The following is a 26,892-nucleotide window of genomic DNA, read 5'->3' on the forward strand; positions in this document are numbered from 1 at the left end:
GCGGAAGGGATAACAATATCTTTAAGTTCCGGACTGTTGTCGCACAGGCGAGTGCCATGGGAGGGTGGATTACAGTCATCAAGGGGGGCTTATGGTACCAGACAAACTGTTAGAGAAGGTGCAGGAGCCGAGGAACAAATGGAGGAGGAGGAGGAAGAAGTGATGGGCGTGCAACAGTCAGGAGATGAAGAGGATAATGATCCCCTCTCTGTTGTCTGTGGTTGGTGGGAGGGGACAGAGGAAGCAAGCTTAAGTATTACCCCGCCAACAACACACCATGGACTTGGACCTCATCGAAGTGCCTTCTTGCTGCACTATCTGCAACACGATGCCTTTATTGTTAGGATTAGAAATAGTGCTGACTACTGGGTTGCCACTCTGTTGTTAGATCCATGGTACAAGAATACATTTTACCAGATGCTTCCCCTCCTGGAAAGGGACCCACATGCTGGAGTATCCAAACAAGCTTGTAGACAATCTTAAGAGTGGTTTTCCCCTAGACAGCAGTGAGGCACACATTGTGCATCCCAGTTCTAGACTTCCAACCCCCGGAACGTTGAGTCGTCAACGCAAAAACATTAGCAGCAGCATAAAAGGTAGAAGCATTTTCTGGGGGTCATTTCAAATATTTTTTAGACAAGCCTGTGCACCAGCAGAACAGAGTACAAGTCTGACACGTAGTGAATGACTGGAGAAGATGGTGCAGGGGTATCTCAAGTTCAATATTAATGCCATCAGTGGGGGTTTGGACACTTTTGCATTTTGGTCTTCAAAAATGGAAGAGTAGCAAGAGCTCGCCTCCGGCTGTCCCTCACCTAACTTTCATCAAGATGAACAAGTCATGGATCTCCAATGACTTTTGCACCCCAGTCGCAGACTGTACAGACTAGGCGATGGTGTAGTTTTTAGTGTGCTGCGTTGATCTCGCTTTCTTGCAGTCTGTGACAACTTTGTCATGGCTTACGTGCCTGCTGTTGCTACTGCTGCTGATATTAGTAACATTTTTTTGAAATGTGGAGACTTTAAGTTGGATCTCCATCTGGTGGGTTGCCTGTAATGGAAGGAGTGTCAGAGCCTCATTATACTATTTCTACTTTGGGGAAATTGATGCCACTTTTGTGGTGTGTGGCAATAATTTTTTTAAATGTTTGGACTCCACGTTGGGCCTCCTTCATGTGTGTTGCCTGTAGCAGTAGGGCTCCCAGACCGGCAGGCCCACACTTACTTTCAGTCAACTACCTGTGTTACTATACTTAAATTTTTCAAACAATAATAGTCTAGTCTACAAAACTGATGTTTGTGCCACCCGAGTGTGGCTGAGAAGAAAATCAGTTTAAGCTGAGGTACGTGAGGTATTACATGAGGTATTAGGGCTACCAGCATAGCAGGCGTATACCGATGCCTCACTCACCTTGTCTAAATTTGAACTTAAAAGGGTTTTCCCACTGACAAAAGTTCATTTCAACAATTGACTATGTCTGATCGTGTATGGAACATACCACATTTCCTGGGCAGGAGAGGAAGCAAAAGACAATACAGACATTACAGGTGAGAATCACAGAGGACTCATTTTGTGAGGTAAAACATTTCACTGCTCGTTTTTAAACAATATTTTACCGCATAAAATGAATCCTCTGCGATCCCCTGCTGTAATGTCTATATTGTCTTTTGCTTCCTCCCCTGCCCAGGAGCTGTGGTATGTTCCGTACACGGTCAGACACAGCCATTGATTGAAATTAACTTTTGTTTGTGGGAAAACCCCTTTAAATTCCAAGCTGTAAATGCTGGCCTAGACCCTGACCTCATGTATGGCCCATGACTGACTGCTGCTGTGCCATTATAAAATTTCTACTGTGGGTCAATTGATTAGTGTTAGTATCCTTAAATTTTTCTACCAATAGTAGTCTACAAAATTGAAGTTTGTGCCACCTGAGCGTGGCTGAGAAGAAAAGCAGTTTGAGCTGTTGCATGAGGTACCAGGGCTCTCAGCACAGCAGGCCTACACCGGTCCCTCACCTACTTCTTAATTTGAACTTGATTTCAAAGCTGTAAATGCTGGCCCAGACCCTGATGTCTCATGCATGGCCCATGACTGTTATAAAATTTCTACTGTGGGTCAATTGATTAGTCAACTGCCTGTGTTACTATCCTTAAAAAGTTCAAACAATAGTAGTCTACAAAACTGATGTGTGTGCCACCTGAGTGTGGCTGAGCATAAAACCAGTTTGAACTATTGCATGAGGTATCAGGACTCCCAGCACCACAGGGCTGACTGCTGATGTGCCATTATAAAGTTTCTATTGTGGGTCAATTGATGCCACTTTTCCTGGTATCTGCCCTTAATTTGAGATGTTTTGGCAGCTTCTGGCCCCCCTGAAGGTGTTATCTATGAGTTTGGTTTTGCCTCCCATTGAATTCAACTGTTCAGCGAATTATGCGGTGAACATCGGGGCATTTGCCGATCCAAACTGAACCGAACCAAACCTTGAAAGGTTTGCTTATCTCTAATCAAGAGCTCTGAAGATGGATTTGTAACCTTGAGACTGTTGATATTTGTGAAGACATAGTGTCTTCCTTGGGCATAATACTACTCAGACAACACAGGGTGATAGTTAAACAGTGTGGAAATACTTTATTGAACCACCAAACAGACAAACATATAGAACAGTCCCAGCAAACTACCCAAGATGGTGCAATATTACATAGTCTCACCCTTCTGCTGGCCCGCTGGAAATAGAGCAGCTGCGACTTTGGGACTTCCAGGGCCAACTACCTCAACTAGTGGCATCCCGCTTTGGGTGGATACCCACAGAAAGGAGGTAGTGGCAAGCTTAGGAAGCTGACAGTCCATTGAGGTACAAGGCCAGGAGACCCGAGGGTCCCACCCTGGCTTCTTCGAACATATCCATGGTCCAAACCTGTCTTTCTCCGAGTGTATCCATGGGTTCCAGGTGACAGGATGGTCCCAACCTGGCTAACCCAAACATATCCATGGGACCAGGTGACCAGAGGGTCACAATCCTGGCTTTCCCAAATTTCTCCATGGGACCAGGTGACTGGATGGCCCCACCCTGGCATCTCAGAACATATCCATGGGACCAGGTGACTGGAGGGTCACAATCCTGGTTTCCCCAAATGTCTCCATAGGAATAGTGATGGTCAAAGGAGCAGATCTGTATCCTTCCAGGCAGGACAGTGTTCCCTTAGGCTGGCATCCTGTAGAATCCAAATCTGTGTCCATCAGGATGGAGCCATGCTACCAAGCTGCTGTCCTGATGAGTCTCTCTGATTCTTTTAGCAACAAGATAGAAATTCCTGTTTATATGTATATATGTGGCTCAGGTCATCATTCACAGGTCAAGGGGGAAGGTTCATGGCTCATGTCTCATTGTTGGAGCATTTAATCAATTTTCATAACTTATACTCCTCTGCTTTGTCAGTCACCAAGGCACAGGGTCCACACAATGGTTAATCAACATATTTAGCAAACATTCATTGTTCACAGACCAAGAGAAATCAACATTTAGACTTATGATAAAAGTCCATGTTTCTTGTTCCACCAAAATAAAGAAAAACATAATTTCAAAAGTCAACATAGACATAATAGTGTATTTCTCCTGGCCTAATGAATTTAGACACCTGGCTAAGTAAGATTAAAAGCTGTGTCCTCACAATATTGTTCAAAAATTTTGGATCTCAACTCCTCAGACAGTTCTTCTCTCCTCTTTCTGTTCTTCATGCTTAATGTAGTATACACAGGCACACAATGCAAAGATTGAGTCAACTTTTCCCTTTTTATCTGGTTTCAGGTGTGATTTTCATATTGCCCACACCTGCTACTTGCCACAAGTGAGTTTGAATGAGCATCACATGCTTGAAACAAAAGTGTTTACCCACAATTGTGGAAAAGTCCCAACAATTTTGTCCTGCCCATTTTTGGAGTTTTGTGTGAAATATGTCCAATTTGCCTTTTTTTCTCATTTTTTTGTGTTGTACCAATACACACAAAGGAAATAAACATGTTATATCAAAACGTGTAATTGCAATAATTTTCTGAGAGAAATACTTTATTTTCTGGAACAATTTCAAGGGTACCAACACTTTGCACCATGACTGTATATATACAGTTGAAACCAGAAGTTTACATACACTATATAAAAAGACACATATGCATGTTTTTCTCAATATCTGACATAAAATCAGAATAAACCTTTCTCGTTTTATGTCAATTAGGAATACCATAATTTTTAATATTTGCCAAATGCCAGAATAATGAGAGAGAGAGCGAGAGAGAGAGAATGTTTTAAGGCATTTTTATTATTTACTGCAAAGTCAAAAGTTTACATATACTAAGATTACTATGCCTTTAAACAATTCTGGACTGCCCATATGATGATGTCATGTGTTTGGCAACATCTGAGTTAATTAGAGTCACACCTGTGGATGTATTTTAATGCACACCTGAAACACACTGCTTCTTTGTGTAGCATCATGGGAAAATATAAAAGTCTATATATATACACATACACACACATACACATGCATATACACATAGATAGATAGATAGACAGTGACTGCAGACTTGTAACCTAAGGCCTGGTAACCCTTTTAATACATAGTTTTCTTAATTAAGAGGAGAGATAAAGTGCATACTTTTGCCCTGGCATGTAAAACTTCTTATATCAACTACATACCTGCAAGGAAAATCAGACTTCCCCAACAGCTTTATCAAATGCATCTAACCCAGCCAAACAGTAACCTGCTCTGTACTGCTGAGGACCAAGAACTCTAAAATAGTTGACCATATATGAATTTCTCAGGTTTAGATGATACCACCTATTAATGTTTCAAGGTTCTTAAGTAGTTTGGACATTGAAATACAGATTAGGGTTATTTTCATAAATTGTTTCAAACCTGCAATTCCGTGAAGATTTAAAATAAGAAACATATGTCTATTCTGTATGAAGGTATTTTACATATGTACTTTTATAGAATATACCAAATAAAGAAAAATCAGAGAATGCTTCAATTATGAGCAATTGCTTTGTATTGCACCTATGACTGTGCCTAATCAGTACTTCACTTGCCTGATCTGCATCCTAAAGATGCCCTTCATACTATCTGACCAAGACTGTCTTGGTTCTCTGGCTGCACAGAATAGCCAAAGGCTGTAAGTAGAGATGAGCGTTGTTCTACTCGAACTGTTCGCCAATCTCAAATTCGAGCTGTTTTGGGCGGTGTTCGAGCCGTTCGGCGAACACGAACAATTTGAGAAAAATTCGGCTGTTCGAGGTTATGTTCGATAACTGTTCGTGCACCAAAATCATAACTGGATTTTTTCTCAGTAATGATGAAAATTAATGTTAATACGCAGTTTGAGTGTACAGCGGGGTGGGGGGAGGGGCAGGGGATGGATCTCTGCAGGAACAATGAAGATCTCCATTTTTTTTTTCTCTTTCCCGCATTTACAGTGGGGAGGTGCAATCTGTCAGCCTATCAGCAGCGCACACACGATGCGAAGTGCTTTTTTTCACACAAGCAAGGGCATGTGTCATTGGCAGTGTATGTCACATGTCCTTGCCCTATAAGACCAAGCCATTTTCCCCGTCGCCACCATTTTCTCACTGCTGCAGCTGCGTTGCTGTGTGCGCTATACCTTGTTAATTTCAAGCCAATTTTCGCACAAATCTACAGATAGCTTGGGAGTAGGGAATAGTTGTGATTGCAGTCCTTTTAAGGACTAGGTTACAGCATTTCCTACGACTTTTATCAGGCAGGTCTGTGCTCTTAAATAGATAGATTGTGGGAGTAAAGACTAATTGTAATTGGAGTCCTTTTCAGGACTAGGTTACATCAGTTCCTATCAGTTTTTGCCAGGCAGGTCTGTGCCAGTGCTGTACAAGTTTTTTTCACAGCATTTGGCTGAATCTAGCAAAGCTAATCCTTTTTGGCCTATTGCAGAGTGTGTTAGTCAGTGGAGTAGCCTATCTGTGTTGCAAGATATACCACCTGTGTATAGAATACCAATTTTTTTACTGCACCTAGTGAAGTAAAATCTTTTGGGCATAGCATCATTCTATTAGTCCATCTATACTGACCTCCATCAGGTTGCAAATTGAATATAATTTTTTTCTGCATCTAGCTCTGAAAAAATATTGGGCTTCTAGCTGTGTGTGGGACTTGTTGTATTAGTCCATCTATACTGACCTCCATCAGGTTGCAAACTGAATATATTTTTTTCTGCATCTACCTCTGAAAAAATATTGGGCTTCTAGCTGTGTGTGGGACTTGTTGTATTAGTCCATCTATACTGAAATCCATCAGGTTGCAAACTGAATATATTTTTTTCTGCATCTAGCTCTGAAAAAATATTTGGCCTTCTAGCAGTGTGTGGGACTTTCTCTATTAGTCCATCTATACTGACCTCCATCAGGTTGCAAATTGAATATAATTTTTTTCTGCATCTAACCCAGCCAATAGTTTTGGCCTAATACCACAGTTTGGCCACTCAGCTCTGCTCGGTTCCCATCCATTGTTTTTTTGTGCAAACAACTCCAGAGTTGTTAATTAGTTAACCACCAAAATGAGTGGAAAAAGGCCTGCTGCTGGTGGAAAGGGGAATAGGCGTGTTGGGAAGGGGAAAAAAGGTTGTGTCCGTGGGGTAGGTGTTAAAGCAACAGTAACATCTGCAGAAGAAAGACCATCTTACAGCCAAACTAAAATGTCTACTTCTTTTAGCGGACAATGTGATAAGATCCCTTTCTTACGGCCACGCCAATCGCTACAAATTCCAGATGAGGCACAAAAACAGCAGGTGCTTCAACGGATATCAAGTGCTCCTTTAAGTGGGCTCTCCTCCACATCAACTTCAACATCACAAATACTCCAGTCCTCAAAGGTGTCACCCCAATCGCACTTGCTTCCTCACAGCTCCCAAATCTCCAGCTGCCCGTCTGAGTATGAGGTAGAACAGATGGTTGAGTCTGCAGAGCTGTTTACTCATACTATAGCCTGGGAATCAGAGGTCGACTCCAGCGCTTCTGTGAATCCAGACGAGGAAATGATCTGCACTGATGCCCAGAATCTTTATGAGTCGGATCCAGGACCAGACGCAGAAGGTTCTGACCATAATGTAGACCCTCATTCCCAAACTGTAACTCCTGTTGGTGGAGACAATGAGGAAGACGATGATAAGACTCAAATACCTGATTGGAGCGACAACTTTAGTTTTTTGTCAGGGCAGGAACAGGTTGGCTCTGAGGACGACGGGTGTGATAACGCACAGGGTGATGATGATGAGGTTGGAGATCCCACTTACTGTCAACCCACAGTCAGCCAAGAGATGAGGTCAGCAGAGGAGGTGGAGGAAGATGCTAGTGACGACGAGGTCAGGTTGCGCCTTCCTGGACAGAGACGTAGTACTGGAAGCACGTCAACAACTGCATCCTCAAACACAACTCTGCCTCTCACCACAAGTCGTGGTGGCTCTTCAGGTCGCATGGGTGCTAAGCCTTGCATAGCCTGGGCATTTTTTCAGATCGATAAAGATGACCCAACTCGTGTTATCTGTAATATTTGTCAGCAAAAGCTAAGTAGAGGCCAAAAAATACATAGTTTGAGTACTTCATGCATGAACCGGCACATGGACATGAAGCATAAGTTGCAGTGGGAAGCTCAGTGTGCTACAATGCGGCCTAGCCGGCCGGGCCAACCACCGTCTGCCATATCTTGTGCATCCGCGGCCTCTTCATCCTCTGTGACTGGGGGGACAGCAGTCACACCTGTTTTGGGGCGCAGACCTGCCACCTCTTTACCCGCAACAGCCAGCGTGATTGGCAGGTCATCATTTTCTTTGGAGGTGGTAACACCAGCTGGTGTTGAGCGCTGTCCGACATCGATAGCACCACCTTTGGATCAAGGCAACCTAACATGTCCGCCTGCATCTTCCTCACAGACCGGCAGTTTGCCGGGGACACCCTTATCAACCCCGTCTAAGCACAATAGCCAGCCCTCGGTCCCTCAGATGTGGACAAGTAAAAGACCATTTCCTCCTAGCCATGAGAAAGCTAAGAGGTTGAATTTCACCATCTGCAAGTTCTTGGCTACAGAAATGCTGCCTTTCCGCCGAGTGGACACAGAGGATTTTCGAGACCTTATGTCCGTCGCAGTGCCCCAGTACCAGATGCCCAGTCGGCACTACTTCTCAAAGAAAGGTGTGCCTGCGCTCCACCAGCATGTCGCACACAACATCACCGCTTCTTTGAGAAACTCTGTGTGTAACAGTTCTGACGTATAGCCTGGGCCAACGAGATCCAGAGGTGGGGCAAATCACGCTGGAGGAGTGGTCTCAGATCAGGGAACTATGCACCCTTCTGCACAGTTTTGAAATGGCGACGAAGATGTTTAGTGCTGACGATGCCATTATCAGCATGACTATTCCGGTGATTTACATGCTGGAGCACATGTTAAACAGAATTCGGAGTCAGGTGGTGGCACAAGAGGAGGTGGAGGAAGTAGAGGAGGAGGAGTTGTATGCGGAAGGGCTAACATCTGCAAGGTCCAGACGGTCGGCAGCACCAAGGCGGCAGGCATGTGAGGGTGGGGGAGATGGTTTTACCAGGGCGCATGGTAGCAGCCAAACTAGTGAGGAAGGTGCAGGAGCCCAGGAAGAAGTGGAGGACGAACTGATGGAAGACTCATCAGATGAGGGAGACCTTGATCACATTTCTGTTGTGCGAGGTTGGGGGGAGAGGACAGAGGAAGGAAGCATGATTGTTACCTCGCCACCAACACAACAGGGACTTGGTGCTCCTGGATGCGCAACACACATGAGTGCCTTCTTGCTGCACTACCTGCAACATTACCCTCGAATTGTGAGAATTAGAAATAATCCTGACTACTGGGTTGCCACACTGTTAGATCCCCGGTACAAAAGTAAATTTGCAGAAATTATTCCTGCCATAGAAAGGGATGCACGCATGTAGGAGTATCAGCAGAGACTGTTGCAGAATCTTACATGTGCTTTTCCACAAAATACCAGTGGTGCACGTAGTGAATCTCACAGTTCCAACTTGCCAACCGTGGGACCGTCAAGTGTTCAGCACTCAAACCGTAACAGAACCACAGTATCTGCTGGTAACATCAATTTTGCGGAATCATTTCACCACTTTTTTAGCCCATCCTTTGCAAGGCCACAGGAGACAAGAAGTCTGACACATAGTCAACGCCTAGAGACGATGGTACAGGAGTATCTCCAAGTAAACATTGAAGCCACGACTGTGTCACTGGACCCTTGCTCTTTTTGGGCTTCCAATCTGGATAAATGGCCGGAGCTAGCCACTTACGCCTTGGAGATCTTGTCATGCCCCGCAGCCAGCGTTCTGTCTGAACGTGTGTTCAGCGCTGCTGGTGGTGTGCTGACAGATAAGCGCACGCGGCTCTCCACTGATAATGTAGACAGACTCACGTTCATAAAGATGAACAAATCATGGATCCGAAACGACTTTTCTACCCCTGTGTCATCCTGGGGAGAGTAAAAGCTTGATGATTGGTTAAAATCACCCTACCAACCGTTTTAAGCTTTCAAATTACTAATCATGTTTATCTGTATCTTGGCTGGAAAATAATTTGGGCTTTGTAGCAGTGTGCAGCACTGATTCTATTAGGCCATCTATAATAAGCTCCACCAGATTTAAAATTACTAATCATGTTTATCTGTATCTTGACTGGAAAATAATTTGGGCTTTGTAGCAGTGTGCAGCACTGATCCTATTAGGCCATCTATACTAAAGCTTCACCAGATTTAAAATTAATAATAATTTTTAGCTGCATCTAGCCCGGAAAATAATTTTGGGGCTCCGAGATGCGCAAGACACATAAGTGCCTTCTTGCTGCACTACCTGCAGCATGACCCTCATATTGTCAGAATTCGAAGTAATCATGACTACTGGGTTGCCACACTCTTAGATCCCCCAAACTTTTCGATCAACCTTTTCATTTTAATAAAGACCAAAAAAATGGTCATTTTTGAAATTATAAGCATTAGCAGGTTGTTAGAAACTGAAATCAAACAGTTTTCAACTCAAAACTTTATTCTAGGTGATGTTACATTTTCACATAGGACCCCTTGTTCGAAAGGAGCTTCTGAACTCTCTCGTCCATTGAATTTGTCAGGTTTTGGATGGTTTCTGCTTCAATTGTTTTGCATGAGGACAGAATACCCTCCCAGAGCTGTTGCTTAGATGTGAACTGCCTCCCGCCATCATAGACACTCCTTTTAATGATGCTCCAAAGGTTCTGAATGGGGTAGAGGTCAGGGGAGCATGGGGGTCACACCATAAGTTTGTCCCCTTTTATGCCCATATCAGCCAGAGATGCAGATGTTTTATGTGCAGCATGAGATGGTGCATTATCATGCAGAAAAATGATCTTGCTGTGAAATACACGGTTCTTCTTCTTGAACCATGGCAGGAAGTGCTGTTTGAGAAAATCCACATACATTATGGAGTTCATCTTTAGCGCCTTCAGGGATCCTAAAGGGGCCGACAATCTCTCTCCCCATGATTCCAGCCCAAAACATTACTCCACCTCCTCCTTGTTGGCGCTGTAGCCGTGTTTGCGTGGGGTGTCCATCAACCAGCCATCCTCCACTCCATCCATCTGGACCATCGAGCGCTGCACGGCATTCATCCGTGAACAAAACAGTTTTGAAATCAGTCTTCATGTAATGTTTGGCCCACTGGAGCCGTTTCTGCTTGTGTGAAGTGGATAGAGGAGGTCGACAGGATGGCGTATGCACAGCTGCAAACCTCTGAACGACCCTGCATCTTGTTGTTCGGGGGACGTTGGAGGCACAAGCAGCTTCAAAAACTTGTCTGCTGCTATGACAAGGCTTTTTTGCCGCTGCTCTTTCAACCTGACATAATTGCCTGTAGGAAAGAGTCCTCAATTTGCCCTTATCAGCACGCACACGTGTGTACTGTGAATCAGCTACATACTTCTTGATTGCCAAGACACTTCATCCTGATCATCGCACAATGTTGATTGTAGTCATGCCTTGACCTAAACACTCCACAATTTGTTGCTTCTCAGCAGCCGACACATCCTTTTTCTTTCCCATTTTGGCAGAAAATGTAGGCTGCTTAATAATGTGAGACAGCCTTCTTAAGTAGTCTTGCCTTTCATTGGACACACCTGCCAAACTAATTAGCACAGGTGTCTGCAATTGCTTACAGTGATATAAAGAGCCCTGACACACATCACCATCAATGAGTTTAACTGACAAACAAACAAATTCTTCCCTTATCACTCCTAAACACTTTTTGCATAATAATTTGGAACACAGTGTACATGTGCTTTTCCACAAAACACTAGTGGTTCACGTAGTGAATCTTACAGTTCTAACTTGCCAACCGTGGTCTGTATGGAGTTGTTCAATAAAGGGCCCAAAATTAAGATAACATAGATGGGAGAGGTCTCTATGAATAGGAATTCCTAAGTATTTGATACCCTGTGAGGGCCAGGCAAAGGGAAAGTTGGACTGGATGGAATCCTATATGGATTTGGGGAGGGAGACATCGAGGGCCTCAGACTTCGCTGCATTGATTTTAAAATTTGACCATGTAACAAAGTGATCTATTTCAGCCATAACAGCATGGATGGATATATGTGATTGAGTGATATATACTAGGACATCATCAGCAAATAGAGAGCACTTGTACTCGGTGCCTCCCACCTCAATCCACCTAATATTGGGGTTATGGCGAATTGATGAGAGCAGGTGCTCCGTCACTAGGATGTATAAGAGAGGGGACAGAGAACATCCCTGCCTTGTCCCATTGGTGATTGTGAAAGGTGATGAAAATGTTCTGACGCGCCCCCCTGGGCCTTGGGACACCCGGAGCCGGACCCTTTTTGGTGGATGCTGGTGGTTGTAGTCTCCGTGGCGGCAACCCGGTTCCGTGGCTCAGGGCGGTCAAACCAGTGGCGGAACTATTTATGTGGTTTTGATGTTTAAATGTCCGACTACGCCACCCGTGGATTGCGGTCAGAGTGAACCGCCGCTCCAGGGCAGACCGCTGAGGCTGGTGTTGTGGGTGCAGCAGGAGGAGTATAGCCTCAGGGGAGTGTATGCGGAGGATGGGGGTGATGGTGCAGGGCAGCAGCAGTAATGACACGGAGTCAGTGATGCAGTCCAGGGCCTTTACTCACAGTTCTTATTATCCAGACCACGTCTGCAGGTAACGGCTGCCCACGTCGTACTGTGCTCACCAGGTGAGGGGCTCAGACAACTCCCAGATAAGTTTGGAGTGCTTCACAGGACCCCCTTTGTGTGTCCTTTGTCTGGCCTTTCTTACCAACCCTTCTGTCCGGCTGCCTCGGGCCTCCTCTTGGTAAACTTGGCGCCAGTTTCCCTGACCCTATGTGGTGCCTTCCTAGCGGGTGTAGCGAGGGGCTGCGCCACATAAAATGTCACAGCCTCCTGTTTCTAGCTGAGGGTCGTTTCCTGCCTCCACTAGTTTCGGGGACCGGTCTCCCCCTTTGGCCTGACGCCTCCACGCAGGTGGATTCGGGCGTGCGGTGGCGACTCGCCCGTCCGCACCCCTGAGATCCATTCGTTCCTCGTTCATGGAGCCTTCTCCGCTCCTCTTCCTTCCTTCTCCCTCTTCCAGGCCTGGGCCTCTGTTACTAGGCCCGCCTCCGGAGCAGAGCTCATGCAGAGCCCCTGCTCCCTGCCACTTCTGCTCAGACTTCTCTGCACTGAACTAAGATGGTGCCCACCTTTTATACTCCCTTCTCAATGCACCCAGGAACTGCTTCCTCCCTGCTCCTGCACTACAGGGTTCCCCTTCCTCAGTGTTCCCTCCCCCCACTCCAGCCAGGGACAGGGACTGTCGTGCCCATCTCAGGGGCATATTGGTCGCCCTGCCCCACGGCAATGTGGTGTAATGCATGCAGGTGTCGGGTCCTGATCCACACTACATCCTTACCTGAGAGTGAGATATCACACCTCTGGGTGAGGTGCAATACCTCTGTAGCAACCGAGCCCTCAGGGTGCTACAGTTCCATTTATCTTCAGCCTAGGTGACGTATTGCGATACAGGGCCGTGATTTTGGCTATAAAAGGGTCCCCTAGACCCCTACCCCAAGCTTTTTAAGAGAATCATATATGGCGTGCCAGGAGACTCTATGGAATGCTTTCTCAGCATAAAACGAGAGTATCTAATTACAAATTTTTAACTGCATCTAGCCCAGGAAATACTTTGTGCCTAGTAGCAGGGTCTGCTAGTCAGCGGATTATCCCGGCTGTTAAGCAAGCTACACCACCTGTAGTTTGGACACTTCATTTTTTCAAAGGAAATGCTTCGGGACCACGGGATACTCAGTGAAGAGCATCAGGAGGCACCCCAAGGCATAGGGGCTCGGACTGGCAGTAGGATGCCTTGCGGTGGACAGCCGAGCTCGATCCTTATAAAAGCTTTTTAACTGCAGCAGCTTTAGTGGACGCTACTGGAGCTGGAATTACGCGGCTGCTGGCATGAGACTTGCCCTCCAATAGATCCTTGTAAATGGATTTAAAGTGTATTTATTCAAATTAGAGAGACAATTTAAATTAAAAAGCTTAGAGCTGCCTCCACCACAGGGGGGCTCGCTCGACCCACCAGCGGACAGGCACCAGTATTGGGAGAGGGGGGCTGGCCGTCAGGGTTCACCGCGGCTCTGGCACAAACCCGGCGACACGGAGGTGGCACGGGCAGGAGCGGACTGAACGTGTCGGCTTCTCACTTTTTGGATTTTAGAAGGGCATGACATGCCTATATCTGTGTCTCCCCCTCCTTTTACTCCTCCACCTCTTTTCTTTTCGCATGACTATATGTACTTGTCACTTTTCCATGTGTTAGTTGTGTCTTCTGAGCAGTTTGTCAGCTTTTGGACACCTTTGAAGGTGTTTTCTATGTGTTTCTATGTGTTTTTGTTTGCCTGCCATTGGTTTTAACGGTGTTCGAAGGTGTTCGACGAACAGTTCGGCGAACACACGGGTGTTCGACGAACCGAACCGAACTCGAACACTACGGGGGTGGCTCAACACTAGCTGTAAGTGGCCTGCCGGTCCAGGTCTGCTATAAAAGGAAGCACTCATTATACTTTAGACACTTTACATCTGCCTATGCATTCAGCTGTGCCTGATAAACAGTATGGAAGTCTCAACTAGTGGCACCTTGGCCTTGATTGAATAAAATTGTATCTACTATTGAGCTGTGCGCAAAGCTAGCTATGTATTGATTTGTGGCCTCTTTCATTTTTTTCTATTGAATAACAGACATCAAATATCTTGAAAATAATGAGGAATTGAAATACATGGTATATTAAAAAGTTGTATAATTTTTCACTAATCAAGTTAGTATGCCTATTATATAAATACCTGTTTTTTATAATTTTTTTACACTTTAAAACATTATTTTTATTAGTCACATAAAGGGACTTGAATATGTGATCTTTTGATTACTTAAATAAAACAATGCGCTAATTATGTAGTGCATTGAATTATTCCTGCCTCTTGGCCCCTGCCTCCGGTAGAATCTGATAGGTTTTTGTACTTTGCAGATAGTCTGAGGCCTGACAATATCTTTCCTGTTATGGTAACCTATTGGCATCCAGTAATCGCATTGCGGGAGGCCAATGGGGTTACAGATGAAGCACTATCTCTATGTCAAACTCCTTACATGCTGCAATAACTATTTCAATAATAGAGTTAATAATCTTATTTACTTAAAACTGGAAAACTTTTTTAATGTATTTAATGACTAAGCATTGACTACAAGCCAACATGTTGCAAGTGCCAGCAGGTGTTTATCTACAGCACTTTAATAGGGAAAATACCATTGGATATAGGCATGCATCTCTAAATATTAATAATAATAATAATAATAATCTTTATTTATATAGCACCAACATATTCCGCAGCGCTTTACAGTTAAACGCTAGTAATTTAAACTGATATTAATGAAATGCATTACCTCCAACAGGCATATTTTACCTATTCCCTTTAAGCCAGATAAAAACCGTGAAAGAAATTTATACGAGCATCAAGGAGCTTATCGTGATACTGTCTGTCTATAAAGATTAAGTGATATGTACATAATGAATAGATGATAACTGCACATACTCTCTACAAGAGAAGCTAGATTTATTCATACAGGGTTTAGGATCCTAATCAATATTGTAAATTACCACCACGTCTCAGCTCATTGACAAGGACAGCTCCAGTCCCCTGCATGTATCCCCAGTGTCCCTACATGTTTCATCTAAATTCCTGGACTCCTCAGGGAATTTTTAATTTTTCAAACATATGCCAAACATATGGTTATGCAACCTTGTTCCTTCACCCCTCTGTGATTTTTATGATAAATTCCGCAAGTAATAACATTTTCCTGAAATATCTACATGCTCACTAAAAGGACAAGCAAACAAAGGATAAACAAAAGATATTTGCACTAACAACTTGCAGTTGTATTTTATCTCAAACCAAAGCTAAATTTAAAGAAATATGGAAAATTACCTTCTCTCCATGGTAGCCTGGCATGCCATCTTTTCCATGTATTCCTTGCTCTCCCTTTTAAAATGAAAGACTGATAATCAAAATCCAATTGACCCAATCAGTAATATTGCAAAAATATTTTACTTAAAAATATATACTCACAGGTCTCCCAGGCTTTCCGGCTGACCCACTACTTCCTTTGTCTCCTTTAGCACCCTAAACAATAAATGTGTAATATAAAGCGGTATTCGCATTTGGTATTAAACCTAGAGAAATTATTCTTTTAAATAAAATCACGAGTTTCTAATGAAGAAGTTATATATTTATAGAAAAGTCTTTAGGTAAAAAAGGAAAAACTTTGGCCCAGATTCATCAAAGTGTTTACTCCAGAAAAGTTGCAAAATTCTTGTGCAACATGAAATTGTGTAAAAAAATTGCAATTTTTTTTCACCACTTTCGGCCAGTTGTTCCAAAGATGAAGGAGCCTGGGAGGAGCCTGGGCATTATGAGATGGAGCAATACCCACCCGATAAATTCATCAAAAGTGACTTAACTGGGGTAACATTTCGGGCAAGGCGTACAGAGGCACACGCCGCTGATAAGATCCGTTGAATTCATTAAGTGACATACACCTCTTAACAATTTAGCTCATCTTATTCCTGCACCCCCTTGTTAATACTAGCATACCAAACATCAGTCTTTATGAATTGGAGCCTATGACTCAATTTATGCATAGTCCTTTGTTCGGTAAGTCACAGATTATCGGGAATAGACACTAGATATAAGGTCCAGAGGCTAAAAATACACCAATCCTTAATGGGAATCTGTCACTAGGTTTTTTCCACCTAATCTGAGAGCAGCAAAATGTAGAGGAAGAGACCCTGATTCCAATGATTTGTTGCTTACTGGGCTGCTTGCTGTTGTTTTGATAAAATCACTGTTTTATGAGGAGATTATCACTGGATTCATAAGATCTGTATAACCCTGTCCCCACCACTCATTGGCATCTTTCTGCCTATGCACAGTGCAAACAGAAATCTGTCAATCGGTGATATGGGCGGGGATATACAGAGCTCAGCATTCAGAGAACTGCTAGATCTGCTGCAGATAAAACAAGAATTTTATAAAAATGACAGCAAGCAGCACAGCAAATGACACTTTGCTGGAATCAGGGTTTGTGCCCCTACATTATGATGCTCTCAGATGAGGTAGTCAAAATCTGCTGACAGATTCCATTTAAAGTGTAACTGTAATTTTAGTGAAACTTATTGCAGAATTTATGTGTCTGCCTCTAGCTCCTCCCTCCTCCTCTCTCCATAGAACTTTTTGAGCACCAACTGCCATCTTTTATCTCAGTAATGGGAAAATCTGTATTTTCACTGAAGACAGATTTTGCCTGTGGATTGAGAATGAAGGATCACTCCAGGAGAAGAAAGAAGTCGATTTCTCTGATAAGATACTGTATATTACAAAGTTTTCTTATTTTCATATGTATTATTGATTTATGAAAAAAAAAGAGATTAATGTGTTATTAGACCTTTTTTATTTAATCACCACTACATGTAATCTTATGACAATTTTGTAATATATTTCAACAGGAAAAATAGCTTCCACAACTTTCAGCAGTCATAAACACTCCTTTTCCTGGTAACAAATCTCTTCAGCAACCAAATAAAAATCTTGTTACTGTAAAATAGTAATTAGAAAATAGAGAAAAAGGGAGGAAGGCGATGCAACTGCAGTATTCTGCCTTAGCAATGTGGGAGCCTGCATGCTATGAATGATGAGCAGCAGGGGCATTTAATGAAAGCGGAGAGAAAATAAATGCAGAATACACAGATTACTCTCTGTTTACACCTCACTTGTATGTGTCCAGTATATATATATGGAAAATCTCTCACATAAACAGTTCAGCCTACAGCTCTGAGAGATGAAACTGAATGCAATATGGGTTCTGTTGTATGGTGCCTTAGAAAACACGGCATTATGCCTTAGAAGCAATGTATGACTTGGCATATGCATTTTTTTTTTCTCCTTAAAGAGGTTTTCCACTACTAATTTCACCCCCTTTCATTTGTCCTAACTCTTCCAATCATTTTTCTAATACACTCCTATTATCTGCCCCGCTCCTGTCAGCTGAGCTCTGCATGGGTCTTATAGTCCTCTGCTGTGATTCTGGCTCTGCTATCTGGGGATCGGAATCGAAGGAACAGAGCAGGGCATGTCACTGGTGGGGCGGGTTACCTCTCAGTGAGTGACAGCAGTCTGAGCATGCATGCTCAGATCAGACTTTTTTCTTCTCCTTTCCCTGGATCCTGATGTTGCTTTGGAGCCCCGTCCCTTCAGCTGACAAGCGCTGCAATGTGCTGCTTGTTATTAGAAAGCATATCACAGGGCTTGTCAGCTGAAGGAATGGCACTTCAAAGCTTCAGCAGGATCCAGGCAAAGGAGGAGCGTGAAGCCTTATCTGAGCTCAGTCATGCATGGTGCAGACTGACTCTGCCAAAGCTTTGAAGTGCCATCCCTTCAGCTGACAAGCACTGTGATATGCTTTCTAATGATCATTGCAACACTTTTCAGCTGAATGGCACTCCAAAGCATCGGCAGGATACAGGTAGAGGAAGAGAGTGGAGTCTCATCTGAGCATGCATGCTAAGACTGTTGTGACTCATTGAGAGGTAGTTCCACTCCCACCAATGATATGCCCTGCTCTGTTCATCCGAATCCGGTCCCCAGATCACAAGTTGCAGAGCCAGAAATCAAAATAGAGGAACATATAACCCACAGATAGATGAGCTTACAGAAGCAGCACAGGTAATAGAAGTATATTAGAAAACTGATTGTTAGAAAGAGTTAGGACAAATGAAAAGGGGTGAAATTAGTAGTGGAAAACCTCTTTAATTCAGCACAAGTTAGTATGCAAAAATCTTTTTATGCCCCTAATAGTCTCATTTTAAACATCTGTCTGACATAAAGCTATACAACGAACATGTAAATGAAGCCTAGCATATGTTTCAACAATTTAAACAAGGAAATTAATATATTTAGGAGAAAATTTCTACATTTCCCTTCATATAAGTGAGAAGTATTATCATGAATTATTATTTTAGAAAATAAATTCTCAGATATTTACAAACAAGCACTTAACATGTTATAAAGCACGTAAAAATTGATTTACCTTTTTTCCATCAACTCCATCAAACCCCTTTTCTCCTTTATGTCCCCGCTCACCCTAAGTTAATGGAGTGAAATTTCAAACATATTTAGAGAAAAAAAAATTAAAAACATTTCTGGTATTATTCTAGTAATTCCCCTTATAATCTTATAATACTAAACAAAGTTTAAAAAGGAAGGTAGGAGTTTACATCAGACAGAGCCGCTGTGTATTCAGTTTCTGCATCTATGATCAAAGCTATCAAACTGCTTCCACCTCTCAGGTCAGAGCTAGTCCTTTTATGGTGATTTTAAGAGATAAAGTTACTGGATTATCAACCAGACAGCACACAGCTATTGAGTAAATGACTTCCCTTATTCAAATGTGGAAGTCCAATTAAATAAAAAAAATTTGTACATATTTAAAAAAAACAGCAACTAGTGGTAGAATAATATTTTTTGATAATATTGTTTCGATTTTTTTTTTTTTTAGTAACGCCATCTTCTGTGGTGGTTCATAATAGAAAATTTTTATGCTGCTTTATTTGATAGTACAGAATAAAATATTCAGGATACAATTTGAGGATATAAAAAACAAGGACTTTTCATGTTAATCTCTAGGAATGGGGATAAAGCAGGTTGTGGGAGCTTGGTGCCCAAAAACAACCTTATGGTCCTCCCAAAATCAATCACATATGATGCTGGAACTATAGTAACTCTGTGGATGAAAGCCTCCTTTTATGTCAGAAGATTACTAAGGAAACCAATATAATTCAAGCATTAGAGGCCGGAAGATTGAAAGGTAGTGCATTTCCAACTATAAATCTTATCCAGAAGGTTTGGATAATGTTTAGAAAAAAACATTCCACATTACAATATAGCAACTATTCTCCTAAGTGGAGAAATTATTTTATTCTTCATGCAATCAATTAAGTGTCTTCGAGACTTGGCAGCAGAGGTTTAGCCTTATTAAGAAAGGTAAATTTCTGAAATAATTTATCCACTTAAAAAATTAGCAATGATTCTTTTCAAGGTCTCCCTAATTAAAATCTGCAATAACTTTTGTGTATTGCTAATAAACAAGTCCATACCAGTCTTTACAGTGATCTGAATCCCTGGTGTGTGATATTGCTTTCATCCAGATGCTGCATTTGCAGGCTGTATCATATCAGCTACATGATGAAACTACATTTTTTGGCATGCACTGTGCTCTCGGTCAAAATAGTAGGACAAGAAATGCTTCCTTGTATTTACTACACATGTATGGATTTATGGACCCAGGCATTGTGTGCTTGGTCTACACATGCATGTTTCCTGCTAGTTTTCAAATGGCTTTGATGATATCTTCTATTTGCCAGGGTTTGGGAGCCTCTAACACAAGTCTACCTCTGGTCAGCAGACCAAATCTGACCCTCATGGTGAGTATATTTGGCCCGCGACCCCAGACATGGCCATTATTCTGTATGGATGATAACTATGTGGAGCCATTATACTGTATGGAGGACTATGTGGGGCCATTGTACTGTATGGAGGACTATGTAGGGCCATTATAAAGAGCACTATTTGGGGCCATTATACTGTATGGAGCACTATGTGATGCCCTTATTCTGTAAGGAGGACTTTGTGGGGCCATTATATTCTATGGAACACTATGTGGGGCCATTGTACTGTATAGAAGGCAATATAGAGCCAATTATACTGTATGACAGACTATGTGGTGCCCTTAGGGTATGTGCCCACGTTGCGGAAATGAAGCGCAAAATTTGCGCTTCATTTCCGCATGTCCTTTCCCGGAAAAATGCATGCAGAATTTCGCAAGCGTTTATCGCGAGTTTTCAACATGCGGAATTGCCTTGCGTTTTTTATTGCATTGCAAAGGCAATTCAGCATGCGGAAATGCAAAATTAATTGACATGCTGCGGATTTTTGTGCGCATCAAAAACGCTGCGGAAAAATCCGCAGGCTGGGCATAGAACTTGCGGATTCTCATTGGGGACCATGGGGTGCGGATTACCAAGCGTTTTACAAGCGTTTCCGCTGCGGAAATTCCGCATCAAATACGCTTCTAAAACGCTACGTGGGCACATACCCTTATACTGCATGGAGGACTTTGTGGGGTCCATTATACTGTGTGGGGATTACAGTTGGGGATTCATACTGTGATGGGGTCACCATACTTTGCCAGTGGGTTGAAAGGGGGGGGGTACAATAGGGTAATCATACCTTGCGTGTGGAGGGTACTGTTGAGGAATTCACTGTGGGGGTATCATACTGTGTTTGGGGGGCACTTATGTAGGCATCATACTTTATTATCTGCATTACTCAATATTTTTTATCCTTTTTTATTACTTATTTAAATTAGGCCATTGAGCCATATTTTTTTTTACTGCTCTTACATAACTTACTGTTTTATTCCAATATGCTAAGATTTATTAATTAAAATGTACTTTGTTCTTGGACAACCCCTTTAAGTTTGTTTCCATATGAAAAGTTTCATCATTATATTTCATGATAAGGAAAAACTTTCTCAATTGTAGACATTTTTTAATAAATACCAAGTTGGCCCGCGACTTTGTCCAAGCTTTTAATTTTGGCCCTCTGTGTATTTGCGTTTGACAGCCCTGCCCTAACACATGTGATGTGAGCAATACACAAGACGTCATCATCAGAGCCAGATCACAACACTGCTAGCTGAGTCACACAACATGGAGGTGAATGAGCAGAACTAGGACACTTTTTAATGTAAGTAAATTACATCTTTGACTCTTTTACAGAAATGTAAGAGACAGAAGCTCCCTCTGGAGCAAATAGTCCTTCAGTGATACAATAGCAAAGATGAGAATGTAGGAAATGGCTGATCTTCTGGTACACAAAGGGAAGATTTTTTTATGTACAGTACAGACCAAAAGTTTGGACACACCTTCTCATTTAAAGATTTTTCTGATATTTTTTCAACAAGACAATGACCCCAAACACACCTCCAGGCTGTGTAAGGGATATTTGACCAAGAAGGAGAGTGATGGGGTGCTACGCCCGATGACCTGGCCTCCACAGTCACCAGACCTGAACCCAATCGAGATGGTTTGGGGTGAGCTGGACCGCAGAGTGAAGGCAAAAGGGCCAACAAGTGCTAAGCATCTCTGGGAACTCCTTCAAGATTGTTGGAAGACCATTTCCGGTGACTACCTCTTGAAGCTCATCAAGAGAATGCCAAGAGTGTGCAAAGCAGTCATCAAAGCAAAAGGTGGCTACTTTGAAGAACCTAGAATATTAGACATATTTTCAGTTGTTTCACACTTTTTTGTTACGTATATAATTCCACATGTGTTAATTCATAGTTTTGATGCCTTCAGTGTGAATGTACAATTTTCAAAGTCATGAAAATACAGAAAAATTTTTAAATGAGAAGGTGTGTCCAAACTTTTGGTCTGTACTGTATATTTGTTAATTGTATTTACATTATGAGCCAAAATTGGATCAAAGTGAAGGTGCAGATAAAGAGAAGATATTCTGTTCAATTTAATCATTTGTGTTTTCTGAGTTTAGTGTTTTTTTAATATGCGTCCTTTTAAATAAATGAGATGCAGATCTTGTCAGCTATACTCTCCAGTTCCATTGGTGCAAAATGCTTTATCATTAATAAATTGGCCCAAAAATGTATTTTAATTATGTCAGCCAACAACTGTTTTATGGGATGTAATACAGTCTTAAATGGAATCTGTCAGTAGGTTTTTTATATGTAATCTGAAGACAGCAGGAGATAGGGGTGTAGCACCCTGAGGATTCGGCTGCTACAGGGGTATTGCACCTCAACCCAGAGGTGTGATATTCCACTCCCGGGTAAGGAAGGAGTGTGGAACTGAGCTCAGATAGACTGCATGCACTACATACATCCCATTTCAGAGGAGCAGGCCGACGGTACTCCCACTTAGAAATGTGCAGGTACAACCGAGCCTGTTCCTGGCTGGAGTGGGAGGGGGGTGGTACATCCCATGTAGTGTAGGGGCAGATAGGGGGAGCAGTCTGGGTAGTGATAGGAGCTCATTGGGTGCTGGTCACCTGAGCTCACACATAGAGGGATATATAAGGAGGGCACCAACTTAGATCAGGGTCAGACGCTGAGAACAAGTCAGTTGGAGAGAGAGAAGGAAACAGCAGCCCTGGAGAGAGAGAGAGGAGAAAGAAAGAGAAAGACCCAGAGGGGGAAGACTGAAGGGACCCAAGAACCCAAATTAGAGCACCGGGTGAGGAGTCAGCAAGAGGGTACCGGAACCCAAGCTGGTGGGGGCAAAAACAATCCCCAGCCAGAGACCGGAGACCGTGGGCAGTGTCTGTCACGGTCACCCACTACATTCACCCTGAAGGCAAACCACATGAAGGGTCAGGGAACCCAGGGCCAAGGGTGTCCCAAAAGAAGGCCCGAGGGAGCTGGACCTAGGTGAATCCCTGGTGGGGACGGCTGAAGAAAGGACAGAGGGAGAGCTCAGGGCCACGCTCCGGACTTGTTTGGGGGTTGGCCGGATCCAGGACCTGGTGGACGCAGCACGGCTCGGGTGGTCACTAGCAGCTGGAGTGACCAGTACAACATCAGCAGTAAGTAAACACCCTTAACTGCACAACCCGAGTCTGTCTTCATTGCCGGCTGCATCGCACCACCACAACCCCCATCCTCTGCGCCTGTCCCCTCTGAGGCTATACCCCTCCCGTTGGGGGTTATCTCACCAAGCTGCGCATCCACCATCAGCCTCAGCGGACCCTGCAGCAGCGGCGGCCACAGTGACCGCATCACAACGGGTGGCGTAGTCGACACAAAAGAACTTTAATAACATCTGTAGGACTGCCACATAACACTTAGCTTGACACCCTGGGCACGGGACCGGGTCACAGCCGCTCGGAGACTACAACCCCCCCATCTGATCCGGTGCCGGGTATTCCCCTCAAAAAGGAATATGTCCCAGGGGGCGCGTCAACTTTGGCGTAGTCGGCAGGATTACGTGCCCGCAACACCCGGGTACTGCGTGCCTGAAGAAAAGTGCAAGTTTACCTCAGAAAGAAGTCTCCCGCCGGTTCCGGAGGGTCCACGCCATCGGACTCCATCACCAGTCGTTTCCCGCCGATTGTCCGCCATTTCCAACTTGTTCCCGCCATCTGCAGAGTTTCCCGCCACTGGGCGACGCTTCCCGCCAAAACCGCAGATTTCCCGCCTTGGAAGAGCAGCGGACGCCATTATGGGCGTGCCAAAGGAGGGCAGGAGGCCACCTCCCATCGTGGGCCAGGACAGAAAATGGCGCCAAAAGTGGAAACCGCCCCCACCAACAGAGACTGTGATGCTGGAGGTGTCTGTCAGCGTGAAAGAACTCCCCCTGGAGCTGACAGTCACCGAGTTGCCCCGGGACCGCCCTCTAAGTGGGAGGAGACGAAAGAGAAGAGAAAAGATGGGTGTCGCTTGGAGCAGTCTGGAGCGAGCGCACCCGGAGGCAGGAAGCCTAGAAAGGAGCAGCAGAAAAGCTCACCCGGAGATGGAAAGAGAGCAGAACAGCACCGGCCCGCTGGCCAGGAGTCTGCTAGAGACCGAGGAAAGAGGGCAGAGCAGCACCGGCCCGCTGGCCAGGAGCCTGCCGGAAGCAGAGCAGAGCAGCACCGACCCGATGGTCAGGAGCCTGCTGGAGTCCACAACCCCGCTAGGTCTAGCGGAGATCCTAGCGCAGCTCCCCCGAGACCGGGAGTGTGCACAGACTGCCCTGGAGGGCCTCGCACGGAGGATGGCCCGGGTACAGCGGGAGATACTGGCGGAGTGGAGCCGGGAGATGGCTCAGCACGCAGAGACCAGTCAGCGGAGCACGCTACCCTGGAAGAGGAAGCAGACCGCCTCTGAGGATGGCGCAGGAGGACCCAAGGCCGGAGACGGCGCCGAGGAGGGAGCCGAACGCATGGAGGCAGGTAAAGGGGACGCCTATACCCCAAGCCGTGACACCGCTCACCTGCCCCAGCTCCCCGTCGCAGAGCCCGAAAGTCCCCCTGCTGTGCCCGTAACCGCCAGGTCACCGCCATGGACTAGGCCCCGACCGGAAGCCGCCGCAGCGACCCCTGTGACGTCACGCGCCCCGACCCGGAGCGTGACAAAGCAGGAAGTACCACCAGCCTGGTCGCAAGGCCTAGTACCTCCGGGCGCCGCACCACCAACAGCGCCCCCTACCTCCGCGGAGCCTCCGGCCTGGCCGCAAGGCCAGGTAGCCCAGGGCGCCGCCGTCCTAACGGTGCCCTTCACCTTCCAGGTGCCCCAGGCCTGGCCGCAAGGCCTGGGCAACCCGGGCGCCACCACCACCGCGCCCGCGCCCGCAATACCTAGGGTGCCACACCTGGGGGAGGACCTCTTCGGCCAGCTCACATGGCCGGACGGGCGGCCCTTCATCTGGCCCGAAGGGTACCCTGAGCTGGAGCGGCAGCAAAGACTAGGGCCCTTGTGTGAGCCCCTAATCCCGACTCCGAAGCCCGTGGCTCGGGTCTCGCCTCCTCTAGCAGAAGCCCAATTCGTGTGGGACCCCACGGGAGAAGATTTGATGGGGTTCACCGGAGAAACTCGGGCAGCCGCAGCTGAACGTACAGAGTGTTGCCGTCAACAGCTGGCAGAGTTTAAGAGAGAACGGGAGGAGAGGCGGGTCAGAGAACAACAGGCCCAAATCCAGAGCGCGGAGCAGAAGAGCCGGACTAGGAGGAACCCCCGTGCAGCGCATTGTCCCCGCACCATCGGGACAGTGATAAAGTTCAACCCGCAGCATGGGTGGGGCTTTATTCGGGACCGTAACAACCGCGGTGATGTTTTTGTGACCCGCAGAGACGTCGAGTCCCACCTGCCGGAAGGTCACAAAGGCCGTGACCTCTACGTCGGAGACGAAGTCACTTTCACCCGGCACAAGTGTGCCAAAGGACCTTACGCCCTCCACGTACACCGCTTGACGGAGGAGGAGTTGCGGTACGGAGAGGAGGAGCAAGAGGACCCGGACGGGTCTGAAGTAACAACCAGCTATAAGCAAAGAGCAGGAGGAAGACGCCGTTGAGTGCGGCAGAGCAGGTGTTGTAAATAGTTACCCAATCAGGGTATAAAGGAACTGAAACTGGAACTGTTGTTGCTGCTAAAATAGTCCCCATTGGGACCAGTGAACTGTTTTACCCGTTAACCCCTTCATCCTACAGGCTGAGGACTGTGAGCAGCCATTCCCTTCCCTCTACCTGGCCGAGGACTGAGAGCGGCCAACTTCCAACTTCCCCTGTATATAGTTGCGCGTCCTAAAGCGCCCCCTACCGGTTTTATAAGAAAACCAGAGTTTTTCTGAGAGACTGTCGTACTTTTCCCGGACACACGTTGCACAGTGTCCGGAGGAGGAACCTGAAACCAGAGACCAGAGAAGTCTACGAGAATGTTTTATATGAAAAGTTTTATATGATGTTTTATATGTTTATGTTTATAAAAATATGTATGTTTTTGGTGTTTTATGTCTTACAGCCCGAGGACGTGCTGTGATTTACCAGGGGGGAATGTAGCACCCTGAGGATTCGGCTGCTACAGGGGTATTGCACCTCAACCCAGAGGTGTGATATTCCACTCCCGGGTAAGGAAGGAGTGTGGAACTGAGCTCAGATAGACTGCATGCACTACATACATCCCATTTCAGAGGAGCAGGCCGACGGTACTCCCACTTAGAAATGTGCAGGTACAACCGAGCCTGTTCCTGGCTGGAGTGGGAGGGGGGTGGTACATCCCATGTAGTGTAGGGGCAGATAGGGGGAGCAGTCTGGGTAGTGATAGGAGCTCATTGGGTGCTGGTCACCTGAGCTCACACATAGAGGGATATATAAGGAGGGCACCAACTTAGATCAGGGTCAGACGCTGAGAACAAGTCAGTTGGAGAGAGAGAAGGAAACAGCAGCCCTGGAGAGAGAGAGAGGAGAAAGAAAGAGAAAGACCCAGAGGGGGAAGACTGAAGGGACCCAAGAACCCAAATTAGAGCACCGGGTGAGGAGTCAGCAAGAGGGTACCGGAACCCAAGCTGGTGGGGGCAAAAACAATCCCCAGCCAGAGACCGGAGACCGTGGGCAGTGTCTGTCACGGTCACCCACTACATTCACCCTGAAGGCAAACCACATGAAGGGTCAGGGAACCCAGGGCCAAGGGTGTCCCAAAAGAAGGCCCGAGGGAGCTG

The 26,892-nt window shown here is 45.2% G+C and overlaps 1 protein-coding gene across 1 annotated transcript in view; it reads right to left on the minus strand.

Moving 5' to 3' along the window:
- COL21A1 (collagen type XXI alpha 1 chain) overlaps positions 1-26,892 on the minus strand; it is a 475,958-nt gene that overhangs the window by 130,516 nt on the left and 318,550 nt on the right. Inside the window, exons 15-17 of the mRNA XM_073675431.1 lie at positions 18,717-18,770; positions 15,701-15,754; positions 15,560-15,613 (exon numbers count right to left, since the gene is read on the minus strand). Coding sequence (XP_073531532.1) covers positions 15,560-15,613; positions 15,701-15,754; positions 18,717-18,770 — 162 coding nt within the window. The remainder of the gene's footprint in view (positions 1-15,559; positions 15,614-15,700; positions 15,755-18,716; positions 18,771-26,892) is intronic.

The sequence above is a fragment of the Phyllobates terribilis genome, unplaced genomic scaffold, assembly GCF_046119375.1.
Source record: "Phyllobates terribilis strain yellow unplaced genomic scaffold, ASM4611937v1 Scaffold_3__8_contigs__length_932513732, whole genome shotgun sequence".
Lineage (NCBI taxonomy): Eukaryota > Metazoa > Chordata > Amphibia > Anura > Dendrobatidae > Phyllobates > Phyllobates terribilis.